This window comes from Colletotrichum chrysophilum (assembly GCF_026319265.1).
Source record: "Colletotrichum chrysophilum strain AFK26 chromosome Unknown scaffold_6, whole genome shotgun sequence".
Lineage (NCBI taxonomy): Eukaryota > Fungi > Ascomycota > Sordariomycetes > Glomerellales > Glomerellaceae > Colletotrichum > Colletotrichum chrysophilum.
Genome location: NW_026517293.1, coordinates 609,326 through 637,180, shown reverse-complemented (window position 1 = coordinate 637,180; position 27,855 = coordinate 609,326). Strand labels below are relative to the sequence as shown.

The 27,855-nt window shown below is 55.1% G+C and overlaps 6 protein-coding genes across 6 annotated transcripts; 3 read left to right on the top strand and 3 right to left on the bottom strand.

Annotated features, from left to right (window-relative positions):
* Window positions 1-547: 547 nt before the first annotated feature.
* Window positions 548-4,423, top strand: COL26b_001497 (uncharacterized protein; the record flags this gene model as incomplete). The annotated part of the gene is made up of 4 exons (XM_053174445.1): window positions 548-1,403; window positions 1,460-1,725; window positions 1,776-4,202; window positions 4,253-4,423. The coding sequence occupies 4 exons, from the start codon at window positions 548-550 to the stop codon at window positions 4,421-4,423; spliced, it is 3,720 nt and encodes a 1,239-aa protein (XP_053041755.1).
* Window positions 4,424-5,128: 705 nt separating this feature from the next.
* Window positions 5,129-7,701, top strand: COL26b_001496 (uncharacterized protein; the record flags this gene model as incomplete). The annotated part of the gene is made up of 2 exons (XM_053174444.1): window positions 5,129-5,452; window positions 5,518-7,701. The coding sequence occupies 2 exons, from the start codon at window positions 5,129-5,131 to the stop codon at window positions 7,699-7,701; spliced, it is 2,508 nt and encodes an 835-aa protein (XP_053041754.1).
* Window positions 7,702-9,526: 1,825 nt separating this feature from the next.
* On the top strand, window positions 9,527-11,062 carry COL26b_001495 (uncharacterized protein; the record flags this gene model as incomplete). The annotated part of the gene is made up of 2 exons (XM_053174443.1): window positions 9,527-9,555; window positions 9,736-11,062. 2 exons carry the CDS (start codon window positions 9,527-9,529, stop codon window positions 11,060-11,062), a joined length of 1,356 nt encoding a protein of 451 aa, XP_053041753.1.
* A 3,468-nt stretch (window positions 11,063-14,530) lies between these two features.
* Window positions 14,531-15,047, bottom strand: COL26b_001494 (uncharacterized protein; the record flags this gene model as incomplete). The annotated part of the gene is made up of 3 exons (XM_053174442.1): window positions 14,531-14,576; window positions 14,652-14,804; window positions 14,977-15,047. The coding sequence occupies 3 exons, from the start codon at window positions 15,045-15,047 to the stop codon at window positions 14,531-14,533; spliced, it is 270 nt and encodes an 89-aa protein (XP_053041752.1).
* Window positions 15,048-16,147: 1,100 nt separating this feature from the next.
* COL26b_001493 (uncharacterized protein) lies at window positions 16,148-18,637 on the bottom strand (the record flags this gene model as incomplete). Its single annotated transcript, XM_053174441.1, has 1 exon — window positions 16,148-18,637. The coding sequence occupies one exon, from the start codon at window positions 18,635-18,637 to the stop codon at window positions 16,148-16,150; it is 2,490 nt and encodes an 829-aa protein (XP_053041751.1).
* Window positions 18,638-21,676: 3,039 nt separating this feature from the next.
* ATG26 (Sterol 3-beta-glucosyltransferase) lies at window positions 21,677-26,203 on the bottom strand (the record flags this gene model as incomplete). Its single annotated transcript, XM_053174440.1, has 4 exons — window positions 21,677-21,952; window positions 22,005-25,175; window positions 25,231-25,328; window positions 25,381-26,203. The coding sequence occupies 4 exons, from the start codon at window positions 26,201-26,203 to the stop codon at window positions 21,677-21,679; spliced, it is 4,368 nt and encodes a 1,455-aa protein (XP_053041750.1).
* Between the last annotated feature and the right edge of the window lie 1,652 nt (window positions 26,204-27,855).

Genomic DNA, 27,855 nt, shown 5'->3' with positions numbered 1-27,855 from the left:
CAGCACGCGCTGGCCAATGGAGGACGCGAGTGTGACCCCGCACCGCCATTTTGGGACGAAAGAGGAGGGAAACTGCGACCGGCGCGTCGAAAGAAAACAAAAACAAAAATCCCCCTCGGTTGCTAGGCGCATTTGGGTCCTTTTTGGGGGGGCTGCCACCTTACCTTACAGAGGGGGGGATTCCTGCCGTCACTGTGCACCGTTTTATGTCTGTGTATGTACATAGCGCCGGCCTGCACCTGCACCTGCACCTGCACCTGCACCACCAAAACAATCCCACCACAACTTTTCGACATCGTCAACACCACAAGCCGATTCCTCCGCCGGCTGGCGCATGCCTACTCACCTTAGTATTTACTACTAACCTTTGCAGCAGGACCACGGCGCCTACTTCCTTCGCTTTGCATCAGGTCGCACACAGACGGCCATCATCTGACCTCTCTTGGTCCTGTCCCTTCTTGTTCTTATTCATCTTCTCTTCCCTCCCCGTCCGACTTTCAATCGCATTCTCGCCGCAGGGTGCGCACCACACCCCTCGACCGCAGCCATGGACTCGGTCGCATTCGACATCAACGATGCGCTCAAGCATTACATGAGCGACCCTGCCAGCATACCAACTCCAGAGGCAGATGGCTCCCTTTTCGACTGCGAAAATGACCCCGAGGGCCTCACCAACGGCGTCGTCAACCCCGTTCTCAACCCCATTGTTGACGCCGTCGCCGAGAACCCCGAGGCCATCACTCGCAGCGCCCATCTCGATTCTCTCCAGTTCCTCCTAAAGTGCGCACCCATCTCCCCTTGTCCTTCAGACCCCTCTCCTTCGATTCCTTTATCCTCCTCCAGGCTCTCCGCGAAACAAAGACGTGATTCTGAACGTATGAACCCTTCCAGGTATACCACCTTCTTGCCAACACATGCCCTGAGCAAGATCTTCGACCTCATCATGTCCGGCCTTGCCGCCGAGGCTGATGCCATAAACCACGACCTCGAGTCCCCCGACGAACAAGAGACCCTCGCACACCACAAGCAACTTCTCGAGATCTACGGCTTCCTCCTGCAGTGGACCATCGCTGCCGTCGAGACCAAGGCTGCCGAAAAGTCGACAACAGCACCCGTGGCCCGAGGCCGCGGCAAGCCAAAGAAGAATGCGCCCAAGGGCCAAGACGGCGTCTGGGACTCCGCCAGCCAGTTGCAATCCGCCCTCGACATCATGAGCAAGGTCCTCAAGTTGAAGCTCTCCAAGATCTTCCTCACCACTTCCGAGAGAGACACCTTTGTCGGTCTGCTAACTCGTCCGGTCTACATGGTGCTCGAGAGCGAACAGCGCGTCAAGGCCATCTCCATCAGGATGCACGCCTTCAAAGTCCTCTGTATCGCCGTCAAGCACCACGGCCATGCCTACGGTAGGTGTTGGGACTGATTGCATCTATGCCTAGCTTTGTACTGACTATTCCCCCAGCTGCCCAGATTTCTATAGTTCAGAATCTGACGTACTTCGAGCATCTCTCCGAACCCATGGCCGAGTTCCTTCACATCTTGGCTGAAACCTACGACTACCCCCAACTGGCCGACGAAATCCTGCGCGAGCTCAGTAACAAGGAGTTCAACAGCAACGACACCAAAGGCCCAAAGTCCGTCTCGCAATTTATTGTCAAGCTCTCCGAGCTGGCCCCTAGAATCGTCATTAAGCAGATGACGATGCTTGCCAAGCAGTTGGACAGCGAGGTAATTAGTGCGACCCCAATGGTGTTGAAATCATTCTGACCGCTGCTCAGTCATACACTCTGCGTTGCTCCTTGATCGAAGTTTGTGGAAATATGGTTGCCCACCTTGTCAAGCAGGATGAGCGTGGCGAGAACCACAAGTCCCAGCTCGACGCCTTCTTCGACGTCCTGGAAGAGCGTTTCCTCGACATCAACCCCTACTGCAGATGCAGAGCCATTCAAGTCTACGTCAAACTGTGCGATCTCGAGCAAAAGTTCCCCAAGAGACGACAGCGCGCCGCAGAGCTTGCTTGCCGAAGCCTGGAGGACAAGAGTAGTCACGTAAGAAGGAATGCCATCAAGCTTCTCGGCACCCTCATCAAGACACACCCCTTCACTGCCTTACACGGCGCCCTGCTAGTCCGTAAGGACTGGCAGGCTCGCCTCGACAAAGTGGAAGAGGAATTGAACGCTTTGAAGCCTCCCGAGGGCGCCGGCCTTGGCGACAACACCGCTGTCGACAATACTCTTCTGGACGACGCCACTCAGGTCGAACAATCCCCGCAGAAGCCCATGACTGATGAACAAAAGTTCGAGGCAGTGAAGAAGGCGCGCGAAGAAGCTGCTACGTCTGAGGCGATTGAAAAGCTCACGCTGACGAAGCGATACTACTCCGAGGCTTTGAAGTTCATTGATGTTCTTCACGACGCCACTGGTACAGTTTGCCAGTTGCTTGGCTCCAGGAACAAGAGCGAGGTCATTGAGGCCATGGACTACTTTGAGATTGGCGATGCCTACAAGATCGAGCAAAACAAGGTCGGCATCCGCCGTATGTTGCGTCTCATTTGGACCAAGGGCAACAGCGACGAGGGCAAGGGCGTCCAGAGCCATCTCATCGATGTGTACAAGCGCATCTTCTTCGAGGCACCCGGCAACTTCACCGCGAACGATGCTGCCAACTACATTGCTCGCAACATGATCAGTCTTACGAGTGAAACAACGCCTGCTGAATTGACTTCGCTCGAGCAGCTCTTGGCCACTATGATGAAGGGTGGTCTGATTCCTGAGCTCGTCATCGCCAAGCTCTGGCAGGTGTACGGCGTCCGCAAGCGCGAGATTTCCAAGAAGCAGCGCAGGGGTGCCATCATCGTGCTCGGTATGCTTGCGACTGCCAACCCGGAGATTGTGGTCGGGGAGATGGAGACGATGCTCCGTACCGGTCTCGGCGCACACGGTCGCGCCGATCTCCAACTGGCCAAGTACACCTGCATTGCTCTTCGCCGAATCAACCCCACAGGCAGGCAGGCAAAGGAATCCACCGTCAAGTTCTCTCGCCTTCCAAACGAGCACGCCGTTCTGGCCAGGTTGGCAGCCATCACTGAGGTTCCCTCGGACAGCAAGGAGTGGTATGGTGTGGCCGAGCAGGCCATCAACGCCATCTACGCTATTTCCAAGCACCCGGATATTCTCTGTTCCGAGATCATTCGGCACAAGACGAAACGCGTCTTTGCTGCTCCCTCATCCAGACCCGTGTCTAGGGACGAGAGGCCGTCTTCTCGGGATGAGATGGCGTCTCAATCCTCGCGTTCCGAGAGCAAGGAACCTGACGTGGACGACGACGCCAGCGACGGAAATGAAACCGTCGTCCCTCCGCCCAAGAAGCGCGACAACGCCATCGCCTTGTCACAACTTTTGTTCATCGTCGGTCACGTTGCCATCAAGCAGATTGTGCATCTGGAGCTCTGCGAGCTCGATTTCAAGCGTCGCAAGCAGGATCAGGAGAAGGAAAAGACAGCAGAGAAGGCTGCTCAGGCCGCTGGTAAGAAGGACGAGCCTGACGACCTCGATCTGATCGGTGGCACCACAGAGGACGACTTCACGGAAGCCATGGCACACATTCGTGAGCGAGAGCTGCTGTACGGTCCGGCATCTCTGCTCGCCCAGTTCGGCCCTCTCGTCTCAGAGATCTGTGCCAACAACACCACCTATGCCGACAAGGGACTGCAGGCCGCTGCGACTCTTTGTCTTGCTAAGCTCATGTGTGTCAGCTCCGAGTACTGCGAGGCCAACCTGCCTCTACTCATCACCATCATGGAGCGTTCCACCGATGCCACTGTGCGCTCCAACGCCGTCATTGCGCTCGGAGACATGGCGGTGTGCTTCAACCATCTTATTGATGAAAACACCGACTTCTTGTACCGCCGTCTGGCCGACAAGGACCAGTCAGTCAAGCGCACCTGCTTGATGACTCTGACCTTCCTCATCTTGGCTGGTCAGGTCAAGGTCAAGGGTCAGTTGGGTGAGATGGCCAAGTGCCTCGAGGACGAGGATCGTCGTATTGCCGACCTCGCGAGGATGTTCTTCACCGAGCTTAGCACCAAGGACAACGCTGTGTACAACCACTTCGTCGACATGTTTAGTTTACTGTCTGCTGAGAAGGGCTTGGAGGAGGAGAGCTTCAGAAGGATTATCAGGTTCCTCCTGGGCTTCGTTGAGAAGGTATGTTTTGCTGTTCTAATGCCGATGACCCCTTCTGACCTTTCCTGTAGGACAAGCATGCCAAGCAATTGGCCGACAAGCTCGCTGCCAGACTTCAGCGTTGCGAGACCGAGAGACAATGGAACGACGTCGCCTTCGCTCTCGGCCTACTGCAGCACAAGAATGAGGAGATCACCAAGACCGTCTCTGAGGGTTTCAAGGTGGTTCAACTCGCTGCGTAAGCTCAGATGGGACAGACAGGACAGGCTGGCCTTGTGGCCGTGTAGATATAGGGTCATGGGTCGGCGTTGGCGGTTCAAGTTGGTTCTGGCTGGTTGGCTTTTTGACTTGCGTCACGTTGGGATACCACACACAGTCTTGTACGGATGATGAGACTTAATGACGTTGATGAACTTGTTCACATTGGATACGATTTCTAAAAACGTTTGATTTGCATGCGGTTCTGTGATTGCCGTTGCCGTTACCGCTACCTGCGGTCTTGACCGTTGTTTGGGATCGAAAATTTTAGTAGGCCCAGGCGCCCCCTGAATGAGAAGATCAGGAGTCGGCATGTCCGGGCACCGTACAAATCGCACTCAAGAAGAATTTGTAGGAAAGTAGGGAAGACTGCCATGAAAAGCGACCAAGCCACGCTGGAATCCGACAGAGAGCGCGTATTGCAGTGGCGATGCGACTTCCCGAGGTGTTCGGAGACTCGCGTTCTCCACTCAAGCCCCATCAAGAGACTAACAACGGAGTTCGATCACAAACACCAAGACGTGTAAACCATGCAACGGAGACCGATAATGGGGATTTCACGGCGTACAAATAGTGGTTGGTCTCGAGGGTTTTGATTTCTGTGATTACTTTTTTGCACGCTCGCTTCTACGTCAGTCACTCATTTTCCTCCTTTCTTACTATACCATTCCAATTACGCACTCATTACCATGTCGTTTTCACCATCATCAAAGGTGGTTCTGGCAACAGCCGCGATAACTCTGATAGACATCATCAGCGTTCGCTCGATCACACCGTACTCAAAGCTTCTTGCCAAGTCGGCTCCTGGAACACCCCAAAATGACGCCATCATCTACGCGTCCAACGGCACTACAACCCTCTCTTCCAACGGGACAGCTGCTTCTGTCGTGGTTCTCGACTTTGGTCGCAATGTCGAGGGCATACCTACCTTCGAGGTTGTGTCTGCCTCTGGCGATACTTCCGTCTTTGAGATTTCGTACGGAGAAACCGAGGCAGCACTCAGCGTGTACATGGTGCGTTGTTCGACCCCTCTTTCTGACGACGATTTTGAGAGGTTCTCGCAGCTGACAAAACCCAGAGCGATGGACCACTTCCCCTGGCGGCAGCGATGGACACTTACAGAGTCAACCGATACAACGTCACCGGTCCCTCGATCGTCAACAACCGTCTGATACAAGGAACCTTCCGTTACCAAAAGCTCAACCTGTCAACCTCGGGAGCCCTCACGCTACGCAACATCGGTGTCAAGCCCACGACTTCTACCACGGCACTGACCCAACTTCCCGGTTCCTTCGATTGCTCGGATGAAGACCTCACGAGAATATGGAGCGTGGGAGCAAGGACGGTGCAGCTGACCGAGATCCCCAGGAACTCCATCCCGGACTTTCTGAATGTCACGGAGGAGGGGGCCTATGCCGAAAGTGCGGCACCCCAGGCCCTGGGAAGTGCCGTTGCTGCCCAGCTTCTCAACTATCGCCTTGATTTTCGAGTCAAGCCTGTCAAGGGCGGTTTTGGATTTTCCGTTCTGTCAGACACGTTGAATAGCGCTATCTACATCTCCTTCGATCTCGACAAGCGCTCCATCACGGCTCATACTGGTTCGACTGCTTTAGATACCCAGATCGCTGCGGCTGATATCCCGGCCAACCTCACCCTGGCTCTCGGATCATGGCATTCCGTTCATGCCACAGTTGATATCACCGAAGTTAGCGTATCTGTGAACAACATCGACGTCCTTAAGCTATCCCAATCCGCCCGCTTCTTCGGCTCTTTCGGCTTCGGCGCCTCCCTAGGCCACGCAGCTTACTTCCAGAACATTACCGCAACCACGCCAACGGGCGACGTTATCTACACTCAACCCCTGACCGACCGTTCCTTCCTTGCCGACTTCTTCATGGGAGCCAACCCCGCCGACACCATCGTCGACGGCTCCCGCCGGGACCGCATCGCCTACTCCGGCGACCTCGACATCGCCGTCGGCGCCGCCTTTGCCAGCACCTTTGGCACCTCCTTCATTGATGGATCTCTCGACCTCATCGGCTCGTACCAAGTCACCCCTGGCTTCTTCACCCCCACAGCCAAGATCCAGCAGGAGCCCCTGTCGGCTCCTCTGGACGTGAACGTTACCGGCCTGATTGGGTATTCGTTCAACTTCCTGACTGCCATCGCCCAGAACTACGAGATGAGGGGCAACCTGACGTTCGCCCAGACCTGGGCGCCCAAAGTCGTCAAGATGCTCGACTGGGCGGACTCGCAGACTCTGCCGAACGGCCTGTTCAATCTGGCAGAGGAGTCTTTCGGCGGTGATTGGAACTACTACGATACCCCTCAGTCTGGCGTCGTGACGAAGTTCAACGTTGTCTACGCGTACTCTCTGCAGCAGTGTTTGAGGCTTCTTGAAGACGCCGGTGTTGACGTCGCCGTGTACCAAACCCGACTTGACCGTCTGAGAGCTGCGATCAACGAGAACCTCTGGAACGAGGATTTGGGAGTCTACATCTTGTCCGAGAAATTCACAACCGGGTTTTCGCAAGATGCCAACGCACTTGCTATCCTCGCCGGCGTCCCCGGGGCGCCCACCAACGGGTCATCGGCCCCACTCCGGTCCGCGTCCTCCATTCTCTCCGCTATGGCCTCCGGACTCGTGGCCCCGGCCGGAGCCCTCGCCTTTTCCAATGCCACCGTCGCTGCCGGCTGGGCCGAGAAGGTGAGCCCATACGCTGCGGCCTACCACCTCCGCGCCGCGCTCGAGTCAGGTGACGCCTCATCTGCTATGATGCTGCTCAAGAAGACCTGGGCACCGATGGCAGACCCAACCAACGCAAACTACACGGGCTCCTTCTGGGAGACGCTCAACGCTGACGGCACGCCGGGGCTGGGCCTAGTGACGTCGCTCTGCCATGGATGGGCGGCGGGCCCTACAGCGGAGCTGAGCAAGCATGTTCTTGGTATTCAGCCAACGGTACCTGGATTTGCCGGATGGAAGGTCGAGCCACAGACAATGGGCCTCCAGTGGGCCAAGGGTCGTGTCCCGACCGTGTTAGGGGACTTCGCTGTCGACTGGCGGTTTGAGGGTGGGCTGCTGCGGATGAAGGTCGAAAGCCCCTCCGGAGGGAACAGGGGTATGGTGTGTCTGCCCCAGCCGCTCCCAACCCCGATTGAGAAGACCGTTATCCGCATCAACGGCGTTGTCGCCAACGGGTCTGCCTTTGAAGTTGCGGGAGGGGACGCATTCGTATTGACACAGGACTTCTCGCATTGAAGAGACGGGACCCATTCCTCAAAGTTTTACGCAGTCAGTGAACAAACCTGTGCCCTTTCTTTTGGTTCTACTGCGGTACGCCTCCCAGCATGGAATAGATGCATGTGTACTCGCACGCAGATCGAGTATCGATATGATGTATATACTGTGGAAGTAGACAACATGCAAGAGGCTAAACGCCATTCTCCCAGTGTTTCGGTGAGGGTTTTTCTTCGTCATTCTTCATCGCGCTCGTCATTATGAGTGCCGTTCTTACCAGGATCATCTTTCCCACCCTCCCCGCGATTGTCATCCTCGCTTGCTGTGCAGGATGCCACTTCGTCTGATACTACAATGAAGTAGCGACTGTCCACCACGCAAGATACATACTACACTGTCCCGGCATAAAGGTTGGAGATGGGTTCAAAATGCCAAAGCCAAAGCGGCCGCGTTCAGTGCATCTCCGTCGCTTGCGATTGGAGGTGGCAATCTCAAGGTATCACCGCGCAGAGAGTTGCCGTCATGAGCGGATGGCAGACCCCTCCATTGTGCAGCACGCCTGCAGAAGCGCACGCCTGCAGGTTCAATCTGGTCTCTGAGTGGATTATCACCTTTCCCGCGGTCGGCCCCCCCCCCCCCCCCCCCCCCCCCCTGGACGGAATCCCCGCCGTTTTAGACGTCCATCCAGACCTCGGAATCGACGCCGGGGCACATTGACCAATCAAAGACACCGGAGGCCGTCCGGCTGGCTATTGTTCAATCTCTGCTTTGAGAGGTGTCCCGCTTTTTCGTATGACACCTGGGAACGGCATGTTCGTCGCACATCCACACACACGCGCGGGGCTCTTCCGTCACCGTAGCGTTCCCAATGGCCCAACGAGAATCACGAACTCAGAGCCCCCAGAAGAGTATCCATCCTGAGGGCCAAATATTAGCACCCTCTGACTGGACAGATGAGCCCGGAGTTCATGGCGGCTCTCCGTTCTCAAGGCATTGGGTGTCTACTGATATCAAAATCGCCAGACCTGGACTTGCCTCCGGACGAGTAAGGGCCCTCTCACCGATACCTTTCCGTGTCCTCGCGTCCTCGTCTTCCCATTGAAATGGCCGATCAATCCTGTGCGCTAATCTGTAGGCGCATTGGCAAACAAACGAGCCTTTGCCCTGGCCCAGGGGCGAAATAGACATGCCGTTCAACCAGTCTAGACATGAGCCCGAAATGCCGTCTCAGAAGGGCGCGCTGTTCTCTTCTTGCATCAATGGTACCAAACATTCCTTCTCGTACGAGGACACGTTCTCGCAAGTATCATGTACCAAGTATCATGTACAGAAGAGGGGGCTGGATCCTCCTGGCTGGAGATATCGATTCAAGGACAGACGTCACCTGTGGTTCAGTCTTACAAACCCGCGTTGCATGGGCCCGCTGTTCTAGTTACAGTCTTAAAACGTCAGTTGGGAATTTTTTGCGTCGATCGTCTGCTGCGGAGGAGAATCCCACGCAAACAGTCAAAACACATAAGGTTGGCGGTTTCCTCAGCCTCATGTTTTCCATGCTAGGAGCATCAGGAACCGCTCCCTGAAAGTCAAAAAAAGGTCACCTGGTAGTGTTAGCTCCAGAACTTTGGCTCGGAATCTGTCACGCACCCGCCAACCCTTTCAAAGCCCCCAAGGACCACCGCCCAGCAACAGTAGCACGCAATACCAACGAGACCCCCCGGGCTGAGAGCCGCGACCACAGCTATACTTGAATTCGATCGTTGTAAAACACACATAGATCACATACGACGTAAGTTGTTTGTCTGAGCGGCGCACATACGAAACGTCACTAATCTTCCAAGCATAGGCTATGGCGAGAAGGCTGGAAGCAAAGCCCGGGTTTGAAATGAACACAAACCTCAAGCCATCAAGAGAATGTATTCGTGAAGCTTGCGAGAATTGTCGCGAGAAGAAGGCGAAGGTACACGGCCTCACACTTGTGCAGTCTACTCGGCCCAGGAATTAATAGGTTGCTTCCTAGTGCAATGGAGAAACCCCATGCTATAGATGCATCTACAGACGCCTAGAGTGCAGATACGAACCTCGGCACATCCGCTCCAAGCGCAGTCTGCAGGCTGAGCTCGATGTCCTCAAGGCTGCGCAACGCCAGAAAGATGCCGTAATTGCGGCGCTGTCACTCCCAAGCCAGAGCATGGAGGTGCTCCAACGACTGTGGACAGGCGAGCCGATTGAGAGTATCTACGAGACTCTCGGGTGTCGTGAGGTGTTGCACTCATCCGAAGCTTCAAACCACGCCTCAGACGTAGTCCAAGGTTCCACTGCCCCGGACCAGCCACCGACGAACGCGTTCAGTGCCTCATCTTCGTCTACGCCCACCCAGACGTGGTCTAGCTCCCAGCCAGCTGTGGAGCAGACAGAAATTGCCATGGGCCAGAACACGGGAACCGGCCACCATGGAGGAGAAATGGACTGCGATGAACACGTCGCATCGGAGTATTCCAACGAACAGGTCGGAGGCTCGATGCTCGACTACAGCGGTTTCATGAACTTAACTTGCAATGGGGCCTTCAATCACTTTGGAGTCGGAGCTCCCAACTACGACCCAAACATCCCTTTCGGCGACTCCACACATGTTCAGCAGTGTGATGCCAACATACACCACTTTGAGAACGTCTCATTTCCCAACGATCCCGAGTACCTGAGAAAATCCTCGAGCAGCACTCAGAGCAGCCAAACGAGCTTCTCAAACGGGTCATCCATTGAGTCCATGCTTTGGCCAGGCTCTGAAGACGGGTTTCCCCCGTCGAGCGACCCTGCACATATGCGCCCTGGCCTGTCGCCAATTGCATCACCGATAACGATTAGTTCGACCGAGTCTCGCCCTGCCTCCCGCGAAGCAGTTTGTAAAAGCCCGGCGAAGAACCCGTTTCGGTCACCAAGAAAGCAGAGAACCAACAGCGAGGTTCCTTTCCGACCTCGCACGAGAAAGCGGAGTCTCAACGAGGAAGCCCCCTTCTCAAGATCACCAAGCTTCACAGAGGACGATACGCAGACGTCGAGAGAGCAGAGCGTGTACCCTTCAGACTCGTCACAGTCTCGCAAACGGCACCGCACGGCCTCGGCGCGCAGTTACAAGAAGCAAAAGGACCAGATTGAATTCATGAAGGCGGTCAAGTTGGATGTCGAAATCCGCAACGAGGAGCTGAAGAAGGAGCATGCGGAGCTGTGGCACCAAGTGCTAGCGATCAAGAACGCGCTCATGGGCCACGCTGATTGCAAACACCCAACAATCAACGCCTGGCTACAGGCAGAAGCTGCTGACTTCGTTCGTGACGGCGTCAATAGCCATAGTCGCAAGGCGGGAACATGGCCGGTCGGCCAGTAGGATAATTGGTCTGGGTCGAGGTGGTCAGCAGTAAGGCGAGAGAGCTGCATGCGAGTGACAGCGAAATGTCTATCATATTCAATCCTAGGAAGGTCCTACATTGAGTGGGGAAGAAGCTAAGGTAGGAGGCGTTGGGAATGGGATGTGGGTGGTGGACCACAGGCTTTGGTGATTCTAGCGTGGAGTCGAGGTCACATAACGGGTACAGCAAGCGAAATGCTGTTTGAGGCAATTGCCTAGCTAGGCGTTTGGTAGCTCGCTGGCTTTCTGATACTGTCGTTTGTGCGGATAGCTTTACTGTCATGACAATCAAAAATTCCTTGATTTCAAGCCCATGCAGCGGGTCTTGTGCGTCAACTCCCCCAGATAGATGCCCGGTATCTCGGCGACATACCGGGATTCACGGTTCCATATCTGTGCAATGACTAGATTCAGATCAACTTGGATACCTTAAATAGAAACTGCGGTGCTTGCCAGGAGACGTCCCGGCAGGCAAGTCAATCTTGTCAGGGTGGATGGACCCTTGAGCCCTGACAGGATGAACCCTTGGAAAACGGTCAGACCCCACCGCTGCCACCACGTTTTCCGGTGAGATCCAAGGTTGGGATGCTCGAGACTTGGCTGCTGGGTCTTGTTGGCTTGATCCTGGCTCTGAAGGCAACGCCCTTGTAGCAGGAGCGTCCCATCAGGCCTGGGAACAAGTTCAACCTCGCCCGCATCTCTCACAACCAGGGCCTGATGAGCAGGCCATAAAACCCACCGCGCAGATGGAGTTCCTTCTGCCATGACCAACTGGAATACGGTCGAGTGGGGTTGGTTTTTCAACGTCGACGGTAGGGCGGAAGAGACGAAGCCCCTGATTCGGAAGGTTTGGATCAGCACGGCGGACCTCGGAATGGGGGGCTGGCAGGGCCACTCGATGTCCAAAAAAGATACATACCCGTGGAAATCGAAGGTACTGAGGGCATGTCTTGTTCAGTTTTTACGACGCCCAGTGAGGACCTCTGGACGAGTTCGATGATTGGTTGTCGGGGTGCACTCCGTGCCACTACCCAGACTCGTCGGAGTCGACCCCGCCCCGGAACCACCTTCCCGCCCATCCTGCCACGTAATCTCGGCCTTGTACAACCTGACATCTTGGAAACGGTTGCAAGATACATTTGTCAAATGTTTGTCTTCTGACAGGCCATCACCCAACGCAGTTGAGACACGGTCAGCAGTAATGGTACCCAACCCTCCTTGAACTCGCTCGGCAATCGAGGTCATAATATTACGGAGTCTTCCGCGTCCCACTGCTAAGAAGTTCTTTCTACGTATAATCCAAAGTTGCAAGGGTCGGGGAACGGGCACAACAACATTCAGAGGCCATCACTTGGCAGACGGGTTGAATGGGGCAAAACCTGTCTCGGTTCATCAAGAAAGGGTAAACGCACAGCACCTGGATGTCTTGTGGGAACAGATACAATCCTCTCGACTTTTCTGATGTGCCATTTCTTTGCCATAAGGCGATACCCTCAGATGTCATCTCCACTGACGCCATGGCGAGCGACAAAGATATGCGTCGATAGATTCGATTGAACAACAACATGTAAGTCGAGCTCTCCATAGGAAATCAGCTTTTCAGCTAGGCCTAGGCGCCCTCCCATGACAAGTAAATTACAAGCAACGTCAACAAAAATGACGACAACGACGACAAAGGCAGCGCTAGCCCGAAGACTCAGAATTACATGAAACTAACGTACAAAAAGAAGACTGCGTGGAAGGATACTGAGCCCGGCTAAAAAGCTCGCAGAATATTGACCGCTACATCAACCGATTCACTTGTGGCATCCGGACCCCACCTGTTCTCCGACACCGAAGCCGCCCGGGATCCACTCAGCGCCGATAGCTTCCGGGACTCATATGTTAGTCCCCGGGCGTCATAGCCAGTATGACCCAATAGACCTGGGATTCTTATTCCAATGGGCGGTCAGTTCATATGCGAAAGATATAAGTCAGTAGAGCGGGTTTTGAACATACTGTGCACCCATGTCCGCTTCCCAGCGCCACTTTTCGCCACGTCTCGTCAGAAAGTGAACACTGTTGCTCTCCAGAGCTGGATGGCATACCGTACGAACGTCTTAAACGAGATACTACAGAGAAATCCTTCCAAAAGATCTTGGCCAGGAAGGTGTAGTCGGGCAGCATATGACATCGTTCGGTTGGCGAGAACGGACTCTCCACCTGTGTCAGACGAGTTCCAGACGGACAAATATCACAGGAAAAGATAGCATAACCAAGCTGGTTTTATGTTGGTGACTCACGTTGAAATTACATTTTGTTTTCAATGCGAAAGGCTAGGATCAAGAGCTGACGAACGAGATGCCTAGCATCGGTGCCTTGGACGAAAAGCGGACGATATCCTTGGACTGATGTCTTCTGATCAGCAACTTGATCTAATACATCAGACCATTTTATTTGTATGCCAATTATGTAATTGATAATCTCAATCTGTGTAGCATATAGAGAGCTCAAACGGCCGCCGTGTCTATGTGGTTGCCGCGATAGGAAGAGGTGCCAACGATTTCCGACGCCAATTTCATCACCGACCAAATCCTCTAACATTATAAGAGCCATGACGGTAACTATTGCAGATAGTATACTCATAAAGCGTAGAAGCTCTTGGAGATCGAAGCCCGTCAATATCCGATCCCATGTAGGAGTACGTTGCCGGTGACAGGGCTCAGTGTAGTCATACGAAGCCCATCAGAACGTTGCAAGCCTGCTTCGTAGGCATTCGACACCTTTGCACAAGCTCAAGTTCGGGACGACTCCCAGCAAGGAATATCTTGAGCGTCGTAGACGTGCAGCTTTGATATCCAGCCTCCAAGCACGCATCACTCCCTAGCGACTATTACAAGTCTCTGCGGCCCCAGAACGTCCTAAGACACTCGTCGATGCATGGAGCTGGGGCTATTTTACGAACCGACATGATGCCCATCGGCGCGTCTACAGGGGTCAGACGAGCGCGTCAGGTTTCAGAACATACGACAAGATGACGAGGGCCTCAAAAGGCACGAGACTTCGGTGATGACAGGAGGCTTGGCTTTGAATGGCACTGATTGAACGGCTCGAATACGTTCGACCATTGTTACGACAGCCATGTTCAAGAAATCGACTAGTCAGGTCTTAGACTTGCTTTTTGAGCCCTCAGCCTGCCCCCTCTCGCATCGGTCCCCTGCGCTTCACTGAATTTTTGCTCTGCTCGGGGGGACTTGGCACTTGGTGAGGAGTCCGCCAGCTCAGTCCCAGTTCGATCATGACCGCGGTCGGATACCCGCCACGATCATCTCACTCGGGACATGGTATTCCACGTGATTCAACAAGTCATCTCGATTCTCTCCGTCTCGAAAAGGAATCATATGTACACGCCAGCTCTAGCCAGCCCATTTCCACCTCATCATACTTCCTTCACACTTCCCTCGCCGTTTAAGACTTGTTTTGCGGCACAACAGCAAAGGTAGGACGGACAAATCTGTAGCATATCCTCATTAGCATCTCCTCATATTCTCTTACACCCCTTAGGGGCATTGCTGAGTGATGGACATACCTGTCGTTGTGGTAGACCTTGGTGTTCTCGCCGAGCAGCTCCTTCTCTCTCGCCTGGTCGGCGTAATACCTGCGGATCTGATCACGGTCCTCCTCGGCCTGGAGGAGCGGGATGAGGTGGATGCGCGCCCACATCTTCTCTCTCGCGAGCTCGCTGTTGCGCATACGCCGTCAGCATTTCCGTCTTTTTGGCGGGGATTTTGTGCATGATATATGCCCTTGTCGAAAGATATCCAACCACCCGTGAAACACAGTGTCGGTACCGTTCAACAGCTTGGGCGAGGTCGTCCTTGTGGATTCAAGGGGGGAAAAGTGTCGCAACGTACTTGGCTTCCCGGATACCCTTGATCAGGTGGTACCATCCGTATCCCATCACGAGTCCCATACCGAGCAACATGGTGCCGGGGCGGAAACCGCGGGAGGGCAGGTTGCGCTATTCGGAGACAAGCAGTCAGCGTACAGTCCTCTGCGTGTCCGCGATTCTCCCTCGATGCTGCTCCAAATGCCTCCGTTCCTGGCTCCGAGCCCGCAACTCCGTAGGACGCTCCCCAACCCTGACAATCTGACTCCAGCGGCGAACAACTCCTCAAATGCCTCCTCTTGCCAGTCCGATACCGTCCCATCGCATCCGCCATCCCCCTCTTCCGGCTCTCCCACCTTGGCATTGCATCACCTGCCTCCTTCCAGCAATTCCACTCACCTTGTACTGCACGGCCTGGTAGCCGCCAACGGGGGGCATGTCCTGAGGCATCCTTCAATCAGTCCTACCGACCTTTCGCGGTCGGCTGCGCTCAATCGATAAGTGTGTGGTTGCGGTGGGTTATAGTTTTCGCGGGGGCGTCGTCGTCCCTCGTTCAATTGCCCCTTCGTGCGAGTGGGAGTCAATTGGCAGGCTTCGGTTCGGCTCGTTCGAGAGGCTTACGATGTACACCGGTGTCGGTCCGTCTGGGGGTGGTGGGCTGCGTTGGTTGACGTCGGTCGAGCTCGAGATTCTGGGTCAAGCTTTGGCCTGGCTGAGGGTGCCTGAGGTGATTGTTTTCGGGTCGATTGTGATTCGCTCGATTGGCCGGGATTATGTAAGGTTGTCGGTGATGCCCCACCAGAGGGTGTACACCGAAGCTCACCCTGTGTTGGCCGAGATGACTGCCCCTCAACAATGAAGCACCTCTCACTGTGACTTTCATTCGATTAGAGAAGACGGGAGAATGCATTTTAGTCTTGCTGAATTTTGAACTAGCTTAGGCCGTGATGCAAATACCGCCCGCTGCCGACTGTGCATCTGGCTGTCTATTTGAAATCCCAAATCCACACTGTAACCATAAATCCCCCTACAGATATTTGCACGTCTCAACTCCTTGCCATGCATCGCCAATGGAAAAAAGGCTGGGTATAAACCGAATGAACCATAGCCAACCGACTTTTCCACCTCTGCGAGGATCCTCCAGTTGCCGTGTTGTCTTATATGCATCTCATCGATAAAATTTTGAACAGAACTCGCTAATCTTCCCCAGCCGCCAACAGCTCAGCTTCCAAGTCCGCCTCGAGATCGTCCTCGTCAAAATCAGCCCCATGGTCCAGGTTCACTCCTCCGTCCGGCACGAGGGAAACATCCTCCTCGTCGCCTGTAACCTGCGGTGTCGGCAGACTACTTGATTCGTTGTCGTCTGCATTTGGCGTCCTCACCGAGCTCAGCTTCGAAGCGCCCCGGCTCTTGGCCACTCGCTGCTTCTTGGAGAGTGCACTGCCGCCTTCATCTGACGCGTTGTCATCGTCTACGGCCTTTCTCTTCGTGCCACCGGCTGAATTGCTCGACTGCTGAGACGAGGGTAGTTCATCGCCAGACTCCGTGTCTCCGCTACGGCTCTCCGTGTCGGCGTCTGAGCTGTCGTCGTCACTGCCCAAGAATTCCTTCATCTCATCATCGACACCCTCCCAGTCGAAAGTTTTGAGACCGTCTATTGGGCTGAGTTGGCCATCCTCGAATTCAGGCAGCAGGTTCTCCTCGCCTGCATCCTGTCCAGCATCGCCCTCATCTTCGTCTGATGCATCGTCGTCTTCTTCAAGGATGCGCTGCTCCCCGGTCTCGTCAATGATGGTGAGGTGCGGTTTTGATTGATCTTCACCATCCACGTCAGATACCATATCGGCGTCGGTCGTTCCTGGGGCAGCAATGTGCCTTCGGTCTGCGGGATGGACTTCGACAAGGTATGGTGTCTCGTCAAGGCGATGCCATTGGCTCAAGCAATCAGACAGCCAGTTCTGGCTCACGATTTTGATGCTGGAAATCCTCGCCGCCTGGCGTACCTTTTGTGTGCGTGGCCGCGATGTTGAGATGACTAGATGTGTTACCTTGGGCGACACCTTGGTCTGAATTTGGGCGCCAAAGCTCATGGCTTGAATTCCGATTTCGGACTGCAGGACATCAACACCCAGAGGAACCAGGCCAGACAACACAATCGTGGTGCCTTCAAGCGTTGACGCCTTCATCGTGTCCAGGACATATCCTACATCGGGAACAGCGGCAAGGTCGACGGTCTCCTCGCTCTTCTTCTTAGGAGGGGTTGACTGCTGGGGCGCGGCTGCACGCTTCTCGTCGTACTCCTTGTAGAATCTCTCATGGAGACGAGTGAGATGTTGCTGTAGGTAAATCAGCTCCGCGTCGTCGTCGCGGAGAACCTGCGATCGGTGTTGCACTATCATAATGTGCTCGCCATCTTCAGTCTCCTGTGTCGCCTTCTCCTTCTCTTCGCTTTCCTTATCCAGCTGCTCTTGCATGTGGAGTAGAGGGCGGTCCTTGATCTGCTGCTCCAAAGACTTTTCCTGCTGCTCTGTCTGCGCGGCTTGCAAGGCCTTATCCTCCCCGCTGCTCATGCTGACCAACTCGTCGATGGCCGATACTTTGCCGTTTGTCTTCACCTCGGGCGCGGGTGCAATTGGGGTGGGCTTGACTTCGGGGTCGGCAGGCGCGGGGAGAATGTCTTGACGCTTGGGCAAAAAGCTCGAGTTGATGTCACCGATGCCCCTGAAGAAGTCGTAAGGGACGACCTTGATCAGGTTTGGTCTATTCCGGGGCCACACATCGGCTCTGTCGTCGATGATGACCACCATGTTGGTGTTAACCGGGAACAGGCGCTGGAGACTTTTTGATATCATGCTTCCGTTCTCGTCACGGCTGATTACTCGGTTGCCGAACAGTTTCCTATCGGGGTCGACGATCTGGGCGATGTTCATCGCATACGCACGAGTTCCCATGGTGTACACATGGAGTTCGTACAGTTCTGATATCTTCTCGAGGAACTCCTTCAACCCAGGTCGCATCTTGATATAGTACCAGCAGCCTGATGTGACCACGCCTCTGGGCCCCTCGTCATTCAGTTGAAACTTCTTGACGTCCTTGACGGCGTTGTAGTTGGGATTTGTCGGGTCCTCCATCCATTCGCCGACGGTAGGTTCGATGCAAGCGTGGATAATGGTCTGGTCGAGATCCACGACAAGGCTGAGCTTGCGTTGGCGGAGCAGGCGCTTCTGGGTATCGTGCTCGGCGCGCGCAGCGAGGTCGCCGCTGACCATGAGGCCAGTCTGGTCGTGTGTCATATTGATGGTGGCGCGCTGGGTATCGCGCTGGTCGCTGGCCCAGTTCACCTCGGTCATGTCCTTGCCGCAAATGGCGCAGAGGCCCTGGAACTGGATCTCGTGAGAGCAGGCCTCCTCGACAACCATGCATGGCGCGTCGCGTGTGAAGGTCATGCCCTCCTTGAGGCGCCATTCCTTGATGGTGCCCTCGGCAGGACTGTCCCAGCCGACGACTGTTGTCTCCTCCTCCTGCCATGTGTTGCCGGCGATGGGGTCGCCGACCTCGCGCATCCACTTGAATGAATATTCAAGGACGCTCTCTTGTTTTGCGACAGCGTCGCCGGGTTTCTTGAGAATTTTTGTGATTGTAATCGGGTAGCGCAAGCGCGCGCCGAGAGATAGTAGCTTACCCATGGCGGTGGGTTGCTAACTGGGAGGACTAGTTAAAAGTCTGTTGCGAAGAAAAGGTAAAAGTCAGCTCCGTTGGTGGTATAAGACGCGTGCACAGGGTGAGGGCGTGGGTCGAGGGGAGGTGGGTGCCAGTCTGAAGGGAGCGACGATGGGATAGTTCGCAATGCAATGACGACGGCAAAGGCGGGATTGAAAAGCAAGTTCAACGACTAACCTAAAGGGACTCCCCCAGTCGCGGTCAAAGAAGGTGCCGGTGATGTCTCCAATCCCATGGCCCCTAAGCTGTGCGCGTCGAGTGGAAGAAACGCAACAGGCAGAACAGCTCTGGAGCGTTGCGCGACAGTGCGCGGTTAACAGGAACAGTGGTTTTCGAGTTGACTTGTTCTGAATATGGGAGAGAGAGATGGCAGGTGAATAGGCGCGGGAGTTCGGGACGAGTTGGAGAACCCAGCCGGGTCGAGGTCTGAACTCTTGGGTGTCTTGCGGCGCAATTGACTTTGGCGACGGATGACGCAATTGGACGAAAATGTGCGTTTGAACAACGACAGGTGCTGCTGTCGCAAATAGTTGGGCGGATGGTTGATTGCTCTGGCTCGTGTATTTCCGAGCCGGGCGTTTGCTTCTTGTCGAAGGTGTTGTGTCGTTGGATGGTGGAAGAGTTGGAGCTTCGGATTTCTGGTGGTGGAGGCGTCTGGACCTGGACGGATTGTGGATGCAGGTAAGGTACCTCACGCTAGATGGCGGAGGACAGGTGGGTCTGCCTTGCTGGAGCGTGCTGCTGCGTGACGCAGTCTGCAAACGGAAAGGGTAGGTAAGGCAACCTAGGTGAGGTCCGGTAAGGAAGGGCCAACCGGCGAGTCCAGGCGTTGCGGGGTGGGGTCGGGTGTCGCGGTAAGAGCACGGACCAGGAGAGCCGGAGATCCGGAGACTGGTTGTTCCGGGAGACGCTCGGACCGTTATGCGCTCCGTCGGTGATATGGGGCACAGCTTCAACGAGTGCCGAGTGGCTCCCTAGGTTAGGGTGCACCTTGGGAAGCTTAGGTCTAAGGTAGGCAAGGCACACGGTACCGTGACACTGACTGAGCAGTTGACCTGAATGAAAGTTCTCGTTTCCTTTTGTTACCTCGGCGTCTTCGGTGATCGGGCTCCGATGTGTTGCCAAGGTGAGAACACGAAAGGGATATGTATCGTAAGAGCTGCAAGTGGTTGACGGTACTGCAAAGCGACTCAATGGTTGATGAGCCGAGCTGATGTCGGAGAAGTAGATGCTCTGGCTTTTGTACGGTGTCCAGCTTGACTGGTGGTTGTCGTGGTGGTGAGCTGTGGTGTGATGGATGGGCGACGGGCAGTGGTGTTGGTGATGATGGATAAGACACGCTCAAGAGAGGTACCGGTACAAACGAGGCAGGGTACACGTCGCGTGGCGGCAAAGTAGCGTCACTCAGGCCAAGGGAAGAACCAGGAAAGCACCTAGAGGGAAAAGGGCAACCACTATCAGCCGTGCCACCCCCTTCTGAAAGAGTGGGATGCTCTGGCCTATTTGTACCTGCCGTAGCACCCAGCCGCCTGTCGAGCTGATGGCACCAGCCGCCGCCAAGTGGTCGACTGGTGATCCCTGCCAATTCCTCCTCCACACCCTGCCCTTGACCTAGGTTGACTGAAGCTGAGTACTCCTCCTGCTGCCCACTGCTGCACAGCTGCAGGAGCTCTTGCTGTTGCTGTGAGATCCCCCAGTATCCATGCTCATTGCATTGCTGCCCCTCTCCACCACCTCCACCACTCACTCACTCACTCACTCAGTCACACAACCAACCATTGCCGCCGTCATCATGTAACGGCACCCATCATGGGTCACGTGCACTTCATCACACCCATCAAAGACCCAGCTCTTGGAAGCTGTGAAGACCTGCCTGCATCTTCTCTTTATCATCATGACAATGAACGCTTGCTTTCCATTGAGATCAAGAGCACCAGCCGCTGTCATGAGAGCTCCAAAGAGGACTCCTCCTCATCTGCCCATCCACCACATCCGGGGTCAAGCTCAGTCAGCTGTGGTGCCTGGCTTAGCCCAACACCACCTGCATCCATGACTCTTCTTCCATGGGTGGTGGCGTGAACTTGCCCTCTCACATGAGCAGCCTTCCCTCCCCACCATCTCCTGATCTCGTCAACAGTCAAAAAGCATCCCACTGCCCCAGATCCTCTCGGACCCTCCCACCCTTTGATGGCTTATGGATTGCCCTATCGAGATCTCGGCTCCGTTCCCCACAGCCCCGGATTGCTGCATCCATGTGGCGTGAGAGACGAGCAACAAGGAGAATTTCGCTGACATATCGTGACTTTTCCTAGGTAACTAATCAATAACAACTATTCTTCAACTCATAATTACCTGTCTAGAAGGCATCGAAGGTCAAATCATGCTCAGATGGCCTGGAGGATGCTAAAAGGTTAATGTCTCTAACCAACGTGTATCCCAAAATCTACGTCTACGTGGCCAATAAATGCCAAATAAAGGCGTGTAATTGCATTCAGGGCCTCGCATCAAGTCAAGAATATTACTTCAACACACATTGAACATATTGAGCAAAAGCTGTCGGTTTCATCTTGAAGTCGACATGGTTTTGCTGCACAACATTATCAAGGGCTATACATCAAGGTCATGTGCAGCCTCGAGATTTTCAACAATGGAGAATGCCATCAAACGGGTTTAAAACAGTAAAGTCATGATCGAGTATTAATGTACTCTCTATCCATGAGTATCAGTGCCATGCCATGTCCCCAGTGCCTCTTCGTCTCACCATCACCAAAGAAACAATCAGTCGTCAGTCCTGATCCCCTAGACGCCAAACCAGAAAAAAAGCAACCAATCCCCCTGATTGTCTAGGCCTAAACGCCAATTTGTCCTGTCCTTGGTCGTCGTGATCAACCCATGAATACTCACCAGAAATACTCCCACTCCCACTCGCCCTCGCCGAATTTGCTGGGAGAAGCTGGCGGGGTAGCGTCCAGCAAAGCCTCCCTCAAAGCACCGTGGTCGACTTCCTAAGCAACCGGCTGCGCCGAGGGGGACTTGAGGGCCCGGGTGCCCAGCGGCTTCGAGTCCGACGCCCCGGGAAGCGCTCCCATATCTGACAGCTTCTTTGTCGTCATGTCGGGGTCCGGCTCATCTTTTCCTATGAACGTCCAACTCTCCTCAGCTGACTCCTCGTCATCGTCCGGCTCGACGTGGGCGTTCTTGCCAGCCTTGCGCTTGATCAGGCTCTTCGCGTACTCCATATCTCGGTAGATGCACTGAATAGCAGTTTCCACACCGTTTTCCTGATTGTTTGTCAGCATCAACTTGGCCACATCCGGCTGCGAGCTCACTTACACTGCGAATCTGCTCGCCAAGCACACGAGCCTTCACAATCATACGGTCGTTATGTGTCGCCTCCCACAACGCACGAGCAAAAGAAATGGCACCCCATTTCTTCAAGCAAATGCCGACGCCGATGTCCTCCACTCTACTGCCGAAGAAGAACTGGTCGCCAAAGAAGGGTCGGATGATCGTGGGAATGCCGGCCCGCAAGCTGGCGCCGGTGGTGCCAGAACCACCGTGGTGGGCGGCCGCATCAATCTGGGAGAACAGCCAGTCGTGGGGTGCACTCTTGATGACATGAATCTCCGGCGGCATGACCGGCTCTTCCTTCACCGGACCAGTATCGTCGCCTTGCTTGATGCGATCCGACCAACCCTTGGACAGAATGCAGCGGACATCCGCCTTGAGCACAGCATCAATTACCTCCTGCGTCATCTTTGCCGTGTCGTTCACAATTATGGAACCGAAACCGACGTAGACAAGCTTCTTCTCGTCCGCCCGTGCCTTGGCGATGAAGTCGGTGAGCTCCTGAGGCGGCTTCCAATCTGATCCCTCGTCCAAAAACCAATAGCCAGTGACGCGGATCCAGTCTGAAAAGTCCAGAGGCGGTGCTACCACATACTCGGAGAAGTTGTAGAGGAAAGGCACCTTGTTAGGCTGCATCTTCTCCAGGTTGGTGTTGGGCAACTTCAACGTGTTGTTGCGCCATCGGTTGACTTGATGAGCCGTTGCTTTCCAGAAAATGTTGTCAAACATGACATAAGTCATGTAGTTGTACGCACCACCCATCTTGTATTCTGGCATGACGAATGCGTGAGGGTAGGCTCTGGTTCGGGTCCACGGCATGGTGAAGGCGCGGAAGTAGGGAATGGACAACTTCTCAGCGATGTGAATGCCGGCCATGGCGCTGGGGCTCTCAATGAGAAGGTCGGATCCTTGGCAAGCCTCCCACGCTGACACCAGCAACTCATCCAGCCAGCCTCTGAACATGGAGTTTGCCTCTCTCAAAAAGGCCCAGGTGAAGGTGCCGTTCTCAATGCAAAGTCTCATCAACTCACCCGGGTCGCCGTCGACCTTGGCAAACTCGATACCGTGACTCTCGATCCAGCCCTGAAATTCGGCATGCGTTGCAATGCGAGGCTTGTGGCCCTCCGCGAGAAGACCCTTGCACAGCGCGATGTAAGGCTGCACATCGCCTCTGGAACCGATAGTCAAGCAGGTGATCTTGAGCGCGTGGGGAGGCTTGAAGTTGAGGAAAGACGCCTTAGGATCGTCGAAGAGAATCGTTGGCGCGTCGCGGATGTTGGAGCTCTGCTTCGGCATCCGCAATTCGTGGTCATTGTACTCCTCGACTTGACGGGCTTCCTTCAGGGCGTCGCGCTCGGCCATGGCGTTCTCTTCGTCTTCTTTCTCATCCAAGTCCAAGTCTCCCGTCTCTCGCAGATAACGAGTGGTCTCCAGGCTCTGCAGCAGTGTGACGGCGCAATCGTCTCTGATCTCGGCTTGGCCAAATTCGAAGAAGACTTCTTCATGGCCGCGAATGACAACGACCAAGCCCGAGTAGCCAAATCTGAAGCCCTTCTCCTTGTCAACATTCTCAATGTCCTTGAGCGGCAGAATAAGCTTTGTCCGGGTTCCAGGCAGCAGGCTCCTGAAGCAAAAGGACTTGTCGCTAATGTAGATCTTGCCATAGAGTGGCAGAACCCGCAAGATGTAGCCAAAGTATGTGGCTTGCAGCTTCTCCGTCTCAGGCAGGGCGAAGTGGGCGCGGAAGCGATCCATGGATGTCTGGATCTTGCCCTCCGCATCCTCGTACAGATCCTCGTCATCTGTCTTGATTTCAGGGGGGGCATCGTAATGCTTTCGGCCACCTCGCCACATTCCAGACACCTTCTCCACGTAACCCATAGACTCCGTAGCGAGCATCGAGCCTAGCTTACCGCTGGTGCTATTCAGGTACTGGGCGAAGGCCCCAACTCGCTGCAGGGGAAAACCGCCCATCTTCGTAATGCTTTGCAAAGTCGGAGTTGCCGGCGGCTTGTCGCCATCTTGAATAGATCCGGTCGTCGCAGCATGCTGGCCGCTGTAGGCCGCCAATGCAGGGGGGCTCTTGTGTTCGCGACGCTGCTGCTTGTCGAGCTCGGTGCGAGAAGCTGAGGCTGAACGGCGCATTGTGGGGTTCTGGAAGACATCGCTACCGCGCAGGATCTGGCTTGCGGAAGGGTCCTCGTTGGATGATGCGACCATGCCAGAAAAGCTGGGATCCTCCATCGATGACTGTACATAAGAGTCCGTGGAGCCTTGCTTGTGCGGTGCTCGGCGGTTCTCGTCCAAACGGTTTCGGCTCATGGACCGCCGGTTGCCGCTGAAGCTCCTGCGAGGAGAGGAATCCCGAATGATGGTCGACAAGTCCAAGCTCCTGCGCCGGAAGCCCCTGAATGCGTCGAAGCTGGTCCGCGAAGCATCCATACTGGCCCGCGGGCTGAGAGCAGAAGGGCTGTGAGTCGACAAGGGCGAAAGGGTTGCCCTGACAGCTTCGGGGAGCTTGGTCGTCTTGAGCTTGGGCGGGGCAATGGCTCTTCTGCTACCACTCATAGAGCTGCGGGCAGATGGCGCCGGCAATTGCCTTTCCTCCTCCTGCTGGGCCTTGAGTCGCGCCGCATCCTTTGCGTTGGAGGACGCGTCTTCGATGAGGATCTTGAGAACGCTGATAGCGTCCTTGCCGAAGCTGAAGAAGGAGAAGAAGTACTCGTCTATGGCGTACGTCTCGTCGTTGTCAATGACGCGGATCTTGCACGTATCGGCGAACTCGAGCATCTGCGTATCTTCAATATCAATGACATTCTCGATGGGCAGCGAGATCTTGACGCTATCGCCCTCGTTGTGCGAACGGAAGATGACCCTCTGGAGACTCTTGACCCATTCCTTTGCGCTCGGCGCGCTGTCGGCTCTGAAGTAGTAGGTCCGGTGGTGGGTAACCACAGTGAAGTTCAAGCCGTCCTTCTTGTCCGTCACGCTAGCGGAAATACCGTACCGAAGATCGATCTGGCCATGGGGGAAGTAGAGGTTGGAAGGATCCTTGTAGTATGCGAGAACGTCGCCCTTGAGACGGAACCAGTACCGGTTGTACTTGGGGTTGCGCTTGCCGCTCTTGGATAAATAGCCCGATTTCACGACCTCGTGCTGGTCGCATCGTTAATCTCAACCGCTAAAAGCAGGGGGATCAGGGTCAACAAACCGCTTTCTTGGGCAAGTAGGCGTAGAAACAAATATGCTTCGCCGTGATGTACATGTAGCCCTGGAGCAGTACACTCTGGAGCAACCAGCAAGGATACTCTGCCAAGAATCAGCAAGGCGCGCAACCGGCAAGACGACACGGTAAACCCACCTTCAATAACAGACTCGGGATGGTCAAACTCGAAAATGTCCTGGAGGCGACGGGCCAAAGCGGTGCCGCTGCTATCGGCAGAATCGCTGTATGTCAGTTGGTCGCTGGAGCGGCGCTCTACATCGAAGCTGGGTCTCATGGACATCTCGGCCTTGGCCTCAAGCATGCGGCTCATGACTGGGGCAAGTCGCGGACCATCCTCGTCGTCTCTTGTGTCGTCGGCCTGCTCCTGGGACGGAGAGGCTTCGGAAGCGTCGCTGGCTTCTTCGGAAGGTGGCTCCAGCTTGGGCGACTCCTTCTTGGACTTGTGTCGCGGCAACCGGGGAAGCGCCGGCAAGGATCGGAGCAGCTTGTGGCCGGAGATCTTGCGCTTGTGTTTCTCGCTCTTGCTGGAAGAGTCCTTTTTCAAGACGGTCGTCTTTGCGACGTCGGGCTCGTCGTTGCGCCGGCGCTGTTTGCGGTGGAGGAAGAGGCCGTGGTGAGGTCGGTCGTCGTTACCGCCGTCTTGTGTGTGATGGCGGTCGTCGTCGTCGCCACTCTCTTCGTCGCTGGACTCGAAGCGGTCGTGGAAATCGACGCGGGAGCCGGCGGCGGCAATGAGGCCAAAGATGGACTGGTTCATGTTCATGAACATGGGCGGGCCTTGGGCAGGAATCAGATCCTCCTCGGCAGCATCGTCGCCCTCCTTCAACCTTTCTGGCAGCTCCATGGTGGGTGTTTGCGGCTCGTGGCGCTTCTTCTGGAGCTTCTTGACGACCCGTTTCGTGACGTCCTCTTCGCCGAAGCTGATGCTCTGGGCACCAGCTGGAACGGGCGGCGGCATGGCGACGGCTGAGTTTGCGCTTGGCTGAGGGAAAGGGCGCGTCGGTAGCACAAGGTAGGCCAGAAGATCGTTCGACGCCTCCTCCGGGTTGTCGATGGCGGAGGGCGGGAAGGACGGTCGGTCGGCGTCAACGGCCAAGAGGTATCGCTGCGAAGGCGTCGCACAGCGGGGGGAGAGGGGAGATTGTTGGTTACAGCGGGGACATTCGGGCGGCGATGATAAGGTTCGAGCTCGGGGAAGGTTGCAGATGAGACGGCGAGGCTAAGCAGTCGGGACAAGCAGCCTCGGGTGGGAGGCGGCTGGGTACGGTGACGGTAGGGCGAGGTAAGGTAGGCAAGGTTTGGTCGACAATCAAGGTCTCGGTGTGGATGGATAGAAGCGGAGCAGAGCAGAACAGATGTTGATACAAACAAACGGACAAGTTAAAAGGGTTAGGTAGCAGAGAGGCAAAAGGATAATTCAATTAAGATGGAGTTAAAGGCAGGGTAGGTTGAGTTGGCAGGTAAGGTAGGTAGATAGTAAAGTGGTAAGAGGTAGAAAGAAAGGTGTGTGAGCGAGGGAGGTACTGTGGTAGATGGTTGATGGCTGATGACGGATGGGATCCGTGTCTGCCGGACTCTGGAACTATGGACTTTTGGGGTTGTAACTTGTCGTCTAGGCTACCAGCAGCAAGTAGCGAGGATCATGGATGCTGGGCTGGGGATGTGGATATGGATGCAAATGTGAACCAGAGTGGATGAGGACTTGTAGCTGTGAAGGCAGACGAGTCCAAATACCCCAGGACTGAACAAGAACAAGAACACCTCAGCATGCAATGTAACCAGACAAGCTGGAGATGAGGCGAATGGGAATGGCAGGAACTGGTGAGCACAGCACCTGAGGTAAGGTATCCGTAGTGTAGGTGGGAAGAGGACAGGCCCAGGGAACAGTGGAAGGGGTGGCGCGTCAGACCCGTCTGTTCACCTGCATCTGTTGCTGCATCTGCATCTGCATCTGGCTCGTTCATTCGCAAGTGCACCAAAGGGGAGGAGGGAAAGACAAGGGAAAGGGAAAAGCAAGTGGCTAACCTCACTTGTCTGAGGTACCTTTGGCCGGGTGCAGTCTGTTTGCTGCTGGTGCAGATGCAGATGCAGGTGCAGATGCCTTAGTCCTGGGCTAACCACACCCGTGAACATTTGACACTGCCCTGGGCCAAAAGAGTCACTGTCACTGACTGCCTACCAAAAGCACCAGGCCCCCCAAAAGGATGGATGGAAGGAACAGATGGAAGAAACAGATAAAGAGGCCCCTGTCAGGGGTCCAGTCATTTTTTCCCTTGGGTGGATTCATCTTCATCTTTCTCAGCTCTGATTGCATGAAGCTTGTGATGCCGCTACTCCCCTGCTTACCTGAGGTCGCATATGATTGGGTATTGGGGATCCACTTGATCTGGAAGTGGTGGTCGCGTTCGGATTCCTCCTTCTGGATGGCGACTGCGAGGCAGCAACAGGCAGGCAGGCAGGCAGGCAGGCAGGTAGTCCTGTCCTCTAGCAACCTGAAAGGTACTCCCTGCCTGCTTGCTTATTTTCTCTCTGTCTCATCTCTCAGGAGGGAAGGCAAGAATGGACCGGTGGCACTGGGCGGCAGGTGGCAGGCGCATGCTGCTTGCTGTG